Genomic DNA, 12,175 nt, shown 5'->3' on the forward strand with positions numbered 1-12,175 from the left:
ATTTTTTAATAATACTTTGCACTGTAGCCACTGGAACTTGAAAACATTTGGATATGGCCTTGTAGCCCATTCCTCACTTGTGAGCAGCCACAATGCACAGCTGCAGGTCCTCACTGAGTTCCTTTGTCTTAGCCATGAATGTCCACAGACCACCTGCAGAGAGCTGCTGTTTTTCACCTGTTGAGTTGATTAAAACAGCTATTTCCAATTAATCAGGGTAATTAGGATGCTTTAGAACAGCTTTGACTATTTGGAATGGTATGGAACTTTGGATTTTCCCAGAGACTGTGACAGTTTGTAAAGGGTATGAATAATTCTGGACATGATACTTTTTGCTCAAATGCAAATAAAAGCTGAGAAATATTTCTTTTCCACAATGATGCGTCTTGTACATCATCTTGTTATCTTTTGTGAGACGCCTGTGTCATTTCCAGTCAAAAAATAACTTGCTAGTTGAATAAAAGTAACTTTAAGTCAAAATTTTCCAGGGGTATGAATAATTATGGGCTTAACTGTACATATATATACATATACATATATATACATACACTGTAAAAAAAAAAACGTCGCGAAAACTTAAAAACTCAAGGCCACCCACTGCATTTATGGTTTTAGGTTCTGATGGATAACTTATAATTTTAAGTTTAGGAGAAAAGTTGCTTCAGCTAATGTTTTTGTGTTTACAAAATTGATAATTGTGCTTTTTCTTAACTCATATTTTATTGTTTTTGCAATGTATTTCCTAAAGTTTACACAAGGTATTAGTTTCAGTTTTGGCAACGTATTTCCTAAAGTTTACACAACATATTTTTTTTTTGTTTTGCCAATTAATTTCCTAAAGTTTAGAAAAAGTATCTTTTATAGTTTTCATGAGGTGCTCCCTGTTGTACCAATGAATGTTTACACAGTTGATTTTCAAATAACTTTGTGTTCAAACACAACTGCACCACTGACAATGTTGACTTTTGAGATGAGCCATTTTTAACATACTGACAACATTCAGCCACAAATAAAGTCCTTCCAAAAACACAAAAAGTCAAATTTTTGTAACAAATGTTACTCATTCAATTTTAAAGATGTGGTATTGTCAGACAGAATATCAAACCTATCTTGATAGATAGTCACTAACAAACAGATTCAAAACATCAGATGGCAGGATGTGAACATCTGGTATGTGAATATCTGGTTTCCATACAGCAAACAACTTTCAAACAAATTTTTCCACCACTTGTCTTTTAATAGTAATGTATCAACACTCTAATTTCCTCTGAAGTGCAGTATCGCGCCACATTTGTTATAAAACTAGTACAAATGTACCTAAAACCAGATTATAAAAATTGCTTAAAACAGTTCAAGTTAGAATAAACCCTTTCAACATTTTATAAAAAACTTGTTATACATGAAATCTGCAATCTGTCATGCAAGCTACATTAAGTAAAGTTAGAACAGAAGAGATTGATTCAAAACTTTCTGCACCTTACCATTTTCTTAAAGCCAGAAATTAACTTTTTTCAGAGCAACTTAACACAAAACCCAAAAACTGTAAATCAAAACAAATTGCTGCATTCTGTTTTACACAAGTTGCATTTGAGTTGAACATGTTGTCAAATAGGTTAGACTTTGGTTAAGAGCTTGGTTTTGAAGCTTCTTATCCTCTGGGAACAGGTAGATGTCAACTCCATAAAAATGTGTTGCACAGCTTCAAATGTGTACTTGAGTTCTTTGGGAAACTCCATATTGAGCCCATAAAGTAGGCCAAACAGGTAGGCAAAGGCAGTAGGAAGGTCTGGCAGATCATCAAGAATAATGTCCTCTTCCAGAACAATGGCAGTGTTGATCACTGTGGACTGCGAGTTGGGTCCCACGTAGTCCTCCAGAACAGTGAGGATGCCCACCGTAACACCTCGGGTTACCCTCTCAACTGGATCTGTATCCTATGCAAAATAAAAAACAGTACATATAAGTCTCTGAAAACCAAAACTGAAGATTGAGTAGATTTGCATGCTCACCAGACATGTTAAGAAGAGTTTGGTCTCATCGTCGCGAACAAATATCGGTAACCCTTCCAAACTGATGGTTTGTCGATGCTGGACTATGTTTGAGACCTAAAACAAGGAAATCAAATAAGACTCAGTCTCATTTATAAACCTACCATTTTGTTTTTAAAACACATTAAGTGTTGTTGCTAAAAATACAGCCTCAAGAAATAAGATGTTGAAATTAGTTATTCCAGATACTTGCTCATGGTTTTGTCAGTTTTTTTTAAAGTAATTTTGATGTGCAACAAATGTAGCACACTTATTACAACATTTATAACAAAAAGTGCCATGAGTGGGATGAGAGTTGAACTGTCTGTCATGACCTGCCATCTGCCAAACACACAGCGCTGCTTGTTAGCTTATAATCCCATTCAGGACACACTTTCTGAAAACTAACAATTTTTACGTCAATTTAGTAAATATTTAATAAAGTAGCTTTCATTACAGTGGGAACTTTAGGTTCCTCATAAACCAGACACAAATACATTTTTATATATTACCTGTTCATCAAACAAACTTAAATTGCTGGCTGTCTGAGTGGTGTCCCAGAAACGATGTGGGCTTCATAGATAATTGGCAAACCTTCTGGAGGAAACCTGGTCTTGTTAGGAGAGACGGCATCCATCCCACTTTGGATGGAGCAGCTCTCATTTCTAGAAATATGGACCAATTTATTAAACCCCCCAAAATATGACTATCCAGAGTTGGGACCAGGAAGCAGAGTTGCAGTCTTACACGCCTCTCTGCAGCTTCTCTCCTCCTGCTACCCCCAAAACCCATCTCCATTGAGACTGTGTCAGCTCCCAAACAGACAAAAACAAAACTAAAACCAGCAATAAACAACTTAAACATAAAAAAAATCACAAAGAAAGAACAATACAGTATCCACATCTGAACCAAAGAGTAAAACAGTGAAATGTGGATTATTAAATATTAGGTCTCTCTCCTCCAAGTCTCTGTTAGTACATGACTTAATAATTGATCAACAAATCGATTTACTCTGCCTTACAGAAACCTGGTTGCAGCAGGATGATTATGTTAGTTTAAATGAATCAACACCCCGAGTCATTCTAACTACCAGAAATCCCGAAGCACAGGCCGAGGGGCGGTGTGGCAGCAATTTTTCACACCAGTCTATTAATTAACGAAAGACCAAGACAGACTTTTAATTCATTTGAAAGCCTGATGCTTAGCCTCGTCCAACCCAGCTGTAAAACTCAGAAACCAGTCTTACTTGTTATCATCTATCGTCCACCTGGGCCTTACACAGAGTTTCTCTCTGATTTCTCAGACTTTTATCTGATTTAGTGCTCAGCTCAGATAAAATAATTATTGTGGGTGATTTTAACATCCATGTAGATGCTAAAATGACAGCCTCAACATCGCATTTAATCTGTTATTAGACTCAATTGGCTTCTCTCAAAATGTAAAAGAACCCACCCACCACTTTAATCACACTCTAGATCTTGTTTTAACATATGGCATAGAAACTGAACATTTAACAGTGTTTCCTGAAAACCCTCTGCTGTCTGATCATTTCCTGATAACATTTACATTTACAATAATTGATTACACAGCAGCGGAGAGTAGACTTTATCAAAGTAGATGTCTTTCTGAAAGTGCTGTAACTAAGTTTAAGAATATAATCCACCCACTGTTATCATCTTCAATGCCCTGTACCAACATAGAGCAGAGCAGCTATCTGAACGCTACTCCAACAGAGGTCGATTATCTTGTTAATAATTTTACCTCCTCACTACGCACGACTCTGGATACTGTAGCTCCTGTGAAAACTAAGGCCTCAAATCCGAAGTACCTGACTCCGTGGTATAATTCTCAAACACGTAGCCTAAAGCAGATAACTCGTAAGCTGGAGAGGAAATGGCGTGTCACAAATTTAGAGGATCATCATTTAGCCTGGAGAAATAGTTTGCTACTTTATAAGAAAGCCCTCCGCAAAGCCAGAACATCTTACTATTCGTCACTGATTGAAGAAAATAAGAACAACCCCAGGTTTCTCTTCAGCACTGTAGCCAGGCTGACAAAAGTCAAAAGCTCTACTGAGCCAACAATCCCTTTAACGTTAACTAGTAATGACTTCATGAACTTCTTCACAAATAAAATTTTTATCATTAGAGAAAAATTACCAATAATCATCCCACAGATGTAATATTATCTACAGCTACTTTTAGTACCATCGATGTTAAGTTAGACTCTTTTTCTCCAATTGATCTTTCTGAGTTAACTTCAATAATTAATTCCTCCAAACCATCAACGTGTCTTTTAGACCCCATTCCTACAAAACTGCTCAAAGAAGTCCTGCCATTAATTAATTCTTCGATCTTAAATATGATCAACCTATCTCTAATAATCGGCTATGTACCACAGGCCTTCAAGGTGGCTGTAGTTAAACCTTTACTTAAAAAGCCATCTCTAGACCCAGCTGTCTTAGCTAATTATAGGCCAATCTCCAACCTTCCTTTCATATCAAAAATCCTTGAAAGAGTAGTTGTCAAACAGCTAACAGATCATCTGCAGAGGAATGGCTTATTTGAAGCGTTTCAGTCAGGTTTCAGAGCTCATCACAGCACAGAAACAGCTTTAGTGAAGGTTACAAATGATCTTCTTATGGCCTCTGACAGTGGACTCATCTCTGTGCTTGTCCTGCTAGACCTCAGTGCTGCGTTCGATACTGTCGACCATAATATCCTATTAGAGCGATTAGAACATGCTGTAGGTATTACAGGTACTGCACTGCAGTGGTTTGTATCATATCTATCTAATAGACTCCAATTTGTACATGTAAATGGAGAGTCCTCTTCACACACTAAGGTCAATTATGGTGTTCCACAGGGTTCAGTGCTAGGACCAATTCTATTTACATTGTACATGCTTCCCTAGGCAGCATCATTAGAAGACATAGCATAAATTTTCACTGCTATGCAGATGACACGCAGCTCTATCTATCCATGAAGCCAGGTAACACACACCAATTAGTTAAACTGCAGGAATGTCTTAAAGACATAAAGACCTGGATGGCCGCTAACTTTCTGCTTCTTAATTCAGATAAAACTGAGGTTATTGTACTCGGCCCTGAAAATCTTAGAAATATGGTATCTAAGCAGATTCTTACTCTGGCTGGCATTACCTTGGCCTCCAGTAACACTGTGAGGAACCTTGGAGTCATTTTGACCAGGACATGTCCTTCAATGCACATATTAAACAAATATGTAAGACTGCTTTCTTCCATTTGCGCAACATCTCTAAAATTAGAAATATCCTGTCTCAGAGTGATGCTGAAAAACTAGTTCATGCATTTATTACTTCCAGGCTGGACTACTGTAATTCTTTATTATCAGGATGTCCTAAAACTCACTGAAAAGCCTTCAGCTGATCCAAAATGCTGCAGCAAGGGTACTGACAGGGACTAGAAAAGAGAGCATATTTCTCCTGTTTTGGCTTCCTTCATTGGCTTCCTGTTAAATCCAGAATTGAATTCAAAATCCTGCTCCTCACATACAAGGTCTTAAATAATCAGGCCCCATCTTATCTTAATGACCTTGTAGTACCATATCACCCTATTAGAGCACTTCGCTCTCGCTCTGCAGGCTTACTTGTTGTTCCTAGAGTATTTAAAAGTAGAATGGGAGGCAGAGCCTTCAGTTTTCAGGCCCCTCTTCTGTGGAACCAGCTTCCAGTTTGGATTCGGGAGACAGACACTATCTCTACTTTCAAGATTAGGCTTAAAACTTTCCTTTTTGCTAAAGCATATAGTTAGGGCTGGACCAGGTGACCCTGAATCCTCCCTTAGTTATGCTGCAATGCAATAGACGAGGCTGCCGGGGATTCCCATGATGCATTGAGTTTTTCCTTCCAGTCACCTTTCTCACTCACTATGTGTTAATAGACCTCTCTGCATCGAATCATATCTGTTATTAATCTCTGTCTCTCTTCCACAGCATGTCTTTCATCCTGTTTTTCTTCTTTCACCCCAACCGGTCGCAGCAGATGGCCGCCCCTCCCTGAGCCTGGTTCTGCCAGAGGTTTCTTCCTGTTAAAAGGGAGTTTTTCCTTCCCACTGTCGCCAAAGTGCTTGCTCATAGGGGGTCATATGATTGTTGGGTTTTTCTCTGTATTTATTATTGTGCTATCTACTGTACAATATAAAGCGCCTTGAGGCGACTTTTGTTGTGATTTGGCGCTATATAAATAAAATTGAATTGAATTGAATTGAATCAAACTTCTGCAACAGGGAATCCATGTCATTGCGGAAAGCAGCTTTTCTAACTCGATACAGCTTAATCAGCCGAAGTGAGTAAGTGTCGAGGGCAGTCATGAAGGTCCCCATGAGATCCTTGGTGGTAATGCGTGAGAATTCCGCACAAATCTACAAAGCAACAAAAAAATATAGAAGAAAACTTTTAAAGGTACATTATATAAAAATAACATTGTTTTCAAATTTGGTTAAAACAGCTTAATTTCAAAACATTTAGTTAGTCTCGGTTGATCTATTGGTCAGGTCTTGATTGGATTTTTTTTTTCTCTTTTAGTGGTAGTACAAATTCTAACTGACACATTTTAGGAAAAAAAAAAGGAACAAGAAAAATCTGATCTGCAGATTTTACATTAAGTCTATAGAATACCTAATCAAATGTTGATTAGACAAAATAATGGTTTCAATTGTTACAGGATGCATTGCAGAAAAGAAATAAATCAATAAATTGTATTTTAAATTCATTGCAAAAATTTCATTAATTTTATAGTTATGTAGGAATGAAGTAAGAATAACATCCTGTGGTCAAATTTGGATACTTTCATAACACGCAAGTGACTTTCTCAATCCTGTTCTGTGAGTTTCATGGCTGTTGCCTGCTAAGGGTCAGCACCAAAAGATTCTAGATGCCCAGTGAAGAAGAGTCATTGCGGCGACCGTGGTTCAGGGGGTTGGGAAGCTCATCTGTAACCGGAAGGATGCTGGTTCTTGTCCCCCAGCTCTCTCTGTCCTGGTCGTTGTGTCCTTGGGCAAGACCCTTTACCCTACCGCCTACTGGTGTTGGCCAGAGTGGCCAATGGTGCGATATGGCAGCGTCGCTTCTGTCAGTCTACCCCAGGGCAGCTGTGGCTATAACTGTGGCTTCCCTGAACCGATGTGTGAATGTGAGAGTGAATAAGTAGTGGAATTGTAAAGCGCTTTGGGTGCCCAGCAAAGAGCGAAATAAATGCAATCCATTATTATACACAGTAAGTTGACAAGTAAATAGATTTCACTTCAATAGAGTTGTTGATAATACCAAAATTAGCTTCATATTTTTAGAGCCAACTATTTTTTATATTTTACCATTAGCATTGTTAGCTCAACGGTAGCCTTCAACCTTTTCTACAAGACATTGCAGTGATACAAACAGATGCTTGTCAAGGGCACAAGAAATGGAGCTCACGTTCATTTACTCACCCAGACAAGTTTCGAGGCATTTGGAGTTGTTCAGAAGAAATTTTAAAGGTCCTATATCATGTAAAATCAACTTTTTGGAGCTTTTAAACACATTTTAATGTTATTTCCTTATATTAAAAACCCTCCAGAGTGGTTTTTGTCTTAATTCAGGCATTTCTTAGTTGTCTCAGTGAATCCTTTCCCCATAACCGTGGCTCAGCTCTCTCCTGCAAAATGACTGACTCGTAACATTGGGATTAAAATTTCTTTCTAACAACCCCAAATGCCTTGAAATTTGTCTGGGTGAGTAAATGAATGTTTTCCATTCTAGAAATAAGACCACACTGAAAAAAAAAAATGGAAGTTTTCCTTTAAATATTTAAGAGATTATCTTACCTGTTCTTTCAAGAAGAGAGCTGGCCATCTGAGCTGCATTTCCTTGACCAAGGGCTGCGTCTCCACAACTTCTTTCCTCCTGAGAGAGAATGTGATGTCCATCTTTTGGGTGATGAGTGCCATGTTCTTACCCCTCTTCTTCATTTCATCTTCCAAAATGCATCTTTCATTTTCAAGAGACTCATCATTGTAGTTTTCTGGGGCATCAGGGATAAAGTTGACTTCACCTCGCTTTGGTTTCTTTAAGGAAAATCTATTTGATCCACTGTCATCTTCTTCCCCTCTTCTTTTTCGATTGACTGCAACTTCACTACATCCAGCTTGACTTAGCTTGGAACGGTAGTTGCCAAGCTTGAACTTAATGCTTGTTGCCCAACCATCATATCCTGTGCCATTGCCGGGCTCTTTGAGGCAGGGATGTTTGGAAACTAGCTCCTGGGCAACAGATGTTATTTCATTCTTGTCAGGGTAGGCTTTGATTGCAAACATTTCTTGTGCCAGCTTGTCTAGAATTTCCATCTTGATGTCTCTTGTTACACTTAAATTTGCCCCTGCTTTCTCATATACCTCATTGCCCTTGCGAAGTTTTAACTCTACATCATAGGAAAAGATTGGGATAGGAAATGGATTTGGCCACTGTGAAGTGCTACGCATGTAGGTATGGGTGGATGAGGATGGGCTAAACTCATACTGGCTGTATCAATAGATGAGATGGCGCTATGATCAGATGGAGTCTGTGGTGGCGAGGCTGATGCATTTTCCTCCCAAATGAGGTGCAACACTGCCCGTCCAGCGGGTAGCTCATTAATATTCATCAGGTTTCAAAGTGCGTTCCCAAAATCTGGGTTTTCATATTGTATTGCAAAGTCACCTTCAAGTCCAAGCTTTGCTTGTAGTTCATCTTGAAGCTGCTTCACAGATTCTGGAACAGTGGACAGTTGGATTTTTCTGATAAGTTTTGGACTGACGTGGACTCGCAGTAACAGGGCCTGTGAAGACAAACCAAAAAAAGGGCGCAATTCTAAATAATTAACAAATTCAAAGTAATCAACTGAAAACTATTTAAGAATAATACATACCATCGCTTTCAATGCAGGAGGCACGTAACAGGTGTCACCATCAGTTGTCCAGCTACGCAGTATTCAGCTAAAGGGTGGTAATCATTCAAATCTTCTGGGTCAAGTATTTCCAGATCTTTGTAGCTGCTGTCAAGCCGATATGATCTGTAATGTTCCATAAACCAAGAGGAGAGCTTTGTAGCAACAAATGACACTTTCCCAGAGTCTACCAAAATGTTCAGTATCTTGTAGAACTCAGGCAGTCCACTCAGTTGTCCTGATGAAATGATCATGCCTTTAACATACTGGGTCCCATACAGATAAACACATTTAGCAAATGACACAGCTTTTACATGTGGATATTTCAGTTTCAAGCACTTCTGAAGAGTTTCATTCTAGAAACAGATGTCAACTGTGTCAATATTATCAACATGCAGACTTGGTTTAAAAAGACTGTGTCCATCTAAGAAGTATGCCATCATTTGTTGATGCTTCGAAGAAAGTGTTAGTAGTATATTCTTAAAGCATTGGACATCATGCACAGTTTTCTTGAAAAAGTTGTGCTTAGATTCAAATCGAATAGTCCACAAATCAACTAAGGGACCAAAACAACGCACAAGATGACTATAATGTTCAATATAGTGGTGTTTTGGCTTCAAATTAAAATCAGGAAAAGTCTCTGTCAGTAGTCGTCGATGATCCAATATTTTGGTGTCCAAGTATGACAATATTTCTTCTGATAGAGTTGTCGAGACAACAATCTCAACAAGCTCCTTAAGGTCCATCAATATTTCCCATGATGGCTCATGTTCTGGTATACGGGTCCCAATGATAAAAGGCAGCAAACGCAAAAGTGTCCAGTTTTCATGTCCATTGCCACTCACTCTTCCTGTTCCAAAACTAGCTTTTGTAATTTGTTGTGGCTTGTTGAGCTTATCAGAGAATTTATATGGAAATGATTTTATATGTTTGTTTAGTCCTTCAAATGTGATAAAACCCTTTCTGATTAAATCTTGAAGACACAAACACAATTCCACAGGGACAACACCTTCAAAGAAATCATGTAATATATCTGGAGGAAATCCAGTGACTGGATGAAAATAGGACAACGCATTTAAGGCACAGGAACCTTTGACACCACACACACTTTGTCTTTGACCAGCCTCAAGCTCTTCTAGAAAAATGTTATGCTGTTCCACAGTTCTTAATGGAAATTCTGTAGGATCAAGAGTTGCAATCTGATGTTTATCAATACTACAAAATCGACAAAACTTGTCGACATTAAAGGACTCCAAAAAGCCTGCAAGGCTGTGAGCCCCAAGGTTATCTGCACAGACACAAAATACAGTTCCCTTCAAAAAAATATTTAAAGATTCAACGTACACCCCTGTGCTTTCAAGACATTTTAAATCCTCAATGAGTGGATAAAGAAAAGCATCATACCCAAACTGTTTAACGTCCACACTTTTACCAAGAAGAGCAAGCTGTATTGAGGGCAATGTAGAACGAAACCTTGCAGATAAGTTGAGTACAACCCAATAAACGGCAGTTATTTTATGAATTTTTCGAGATGTTCCTAAAGGGTTGCATATTTCAAAGTCGTCAATATACAAAGCTAAACTAATGCAAGTATCTTGCAATCCTAAAAGCTTGTTGTTTTTGAAATACTGCCCATCTCTAAATGATCTGTAACCTTCACTAATTTCTTTATCAAATGCTAACTTTTCAAAGAAACTTTTCTCTTTCAATAAGTTCTCCAAGACCTGGTTTACTGAGACATAAACAAATGTATTTCTAGTTCTCGCTTTGTAGGTGTACTCTTTAGGCTCAATTACATGAAAATTATTCTTGAAATAAAAATTTCTCTTGTAATCAGTAGATAATGCACCTTTTGGTTCTGTTGAGATAATTAATGCGTTGGTTTTGAAAAGTGCATCATTTATATTTTTAATTACATCATCATCTGCCTCAATGTTCTGTTCAGCAAGCACCTCTTTGATTCTTTGAAATGAATGAACCTGAGAAAATTTTAAAATGTCACTAATTTCCTCAATAATTCTCTGCAAAGCACTTTTAGAAACATGTAACAATGTTTGCATGCATAGAAAAAGTCTAGCTATTTTATGTTCAAGACATTGGTAATCTACAAACTCATTGTCCTGTTTATCACTTGATGCTACACCTGAACCACTTGGTAATGTCTCTGGCTCCTGAGAGGTATTTAAGGATTCATCAGGGGAGGTACTTTCACTAGGACATGCATCTGCATGAGAAATCAGTCTAATACAGTTTTTTATATCTTTTGAGTTTTTGTGCTTTCTGCTTGTGTGTGACGTAAAGGTTGATAAATTGTTGGTAACATAGTCACATTTTTGGAAAGGACAGGATACAGTCTGATGTTTTTTTAAGTGCCTTAAAATATGTGAAATAAATGTATGCTGTGAACAGTTTTCCTTAAATTCACAAAAATCACAAAAAAATGTTGAGATCTCCTGCCTTTTCTTAGCCCTGTTATGTGATCTGCTGAGGTGAGACTTCAATGCCCCTCGTGTCCTAAACGAACAGACGCAGTCACTGTAAACACAGGGCAAATGAAATCCTCTTCTATGTCGTAGCTGGTGATGCCTTAAGAGTACTTCTTGGCTTGAACAGACAAAAGAGCAGAACTGGCACTGCATACAAAAACTATAATGAGAAGAGAGGAGAGGACAGTGTCAACAATTCAAAAGAAACCTGAATTAATCTCAAATTACCAAAGTTACATTACCTGATTATGTGTTTGGGGGGCAGAGGGAGGCGCTCCTGTTCTGATTCCTCTCCTTACCAACTCTCCATCAATCCCTCACAAATCAGGACAAGCAAGCAGTGGTCTGGAGTTGGCTTTTAATTCTCTAAATAAATAAAAATAGCAATTAGTTTTAAAATAAAATACCAGCTTCCTGACATTACTTAAGAATGTTTTTCTCCTGTCCTAATTGTTTTGGCTCACTAAAGTGAGCTGATTCTGCCTTGTAAAATGCCATGTAAAACAGAGTAAAACAAATAATTTACAAAACATACATTACATCAAATGTTTAATTTATTTAATTTATTATTAACAAATTGTATTCTAAATGGAATGCACCAACAGTGTACTGGGATGTATTATGTATGCCAAGGATAATTTTGTGTGATTGGTTTCACAACTTAGAATGACAAACATTGGATTGAGAGTATGAGTGGGATAAAAGTCCTGAAGCATCTGTTTAAAT

At 37.8% G+C, this 12,175-nt stretch overlaps 2 protein-coding genes across 2 annotated transcripts; both read right to left on the reverse strand.

Annotated features, from left to right (window-relative positions):
• Positions 1–791: 791 nt before the first annotated feature.
• LOC120443361 lies at positions 792–9,387 on the reverse strand. The gene is made up of 4 exons (XM_039621934.1): positions 8,946–9,387; positions 7,867–8,855; positions 2,010–2,105; positions 792–1,934 (listed from the first exon to the last, which is right to left on the reverse strand). The coding sequence occupies exons 2-4, from the start codon at positions 8,518–8,520 to the stop codon at positions 1,614–1,616; spliced, it is 1,071 nt and encodes a 356-aa protein (XP_039477868.1). The 5' UTR covers positions 8,521–8,855; positions 8,946–9,387; the 3' UTR covers positions 792–1,613.
• LOC120441339 lies at positions 9,320–11,899 on the reverse strand. Its single transcript, XM_039615894.1, has 2 exons — positions 11,692–11,899; positions 9,320–11,609 (listed from the first exon to the last, which is right to left on the reverse strand). The coding sequence occupies exon 2, from the start codon at positions 11,600–11,602 to the stop codon at positions 9,320–9,322; it is 2,283 nt and encodes a 760-aa protein (XP_039471828.1). The 5' UTR covers positions 11,603–11,609; positions 11,692–11,899.
• Positions 11,900–12,175: the final 276 nt, after the last annotated feature.

The sequence above is a fragment of the Oreochromis aureus genome, linkage group 2 (assembly GCF_013358895.1).
Source record: "Oreochromis aureus strain Israel breed Guangdong linkage group 2, ZZ_aureus, whole genome shotgun sequence".
NCBI classification, from domain to species: domain Eukaryota; kingdom Metazoa; phylum Chordata; class Actinopteri; order Cichliformes; family Cichlidae; genus Oreochromis; species Oreochromis aureus.

Coding starts and splice junctions, on each gene's coding strand:
- LOC120443361 (XM_039621934.1), bottom strand. CDS start 8,520: ATGCGTAGCACTTCACAGTGGCCAAATCCATTTCCTATCCCAATCTTT. Junction 2,106..7,866: donor CTCTCTTCTTGAAAGAACAG/GTAAGATAATCT, acceptor TCCTTGTTTTAG/GTCTCAAACATAGTCCAGCA. Junction 1,935..2,009: donor AACTCTTCTTAACATGTCTG/GTGAGCATGCAA, acceptor TATTTTGCATAG/GATACAGATCCAGTTGAGAG.
- LOC120441339 (XM_039615894.1), bottom strand. CDS start 11,602: ATGCAGTGCCAGTTCTGCTCTTTTGTCTGTTCAAGCCAAGAAGTACTC.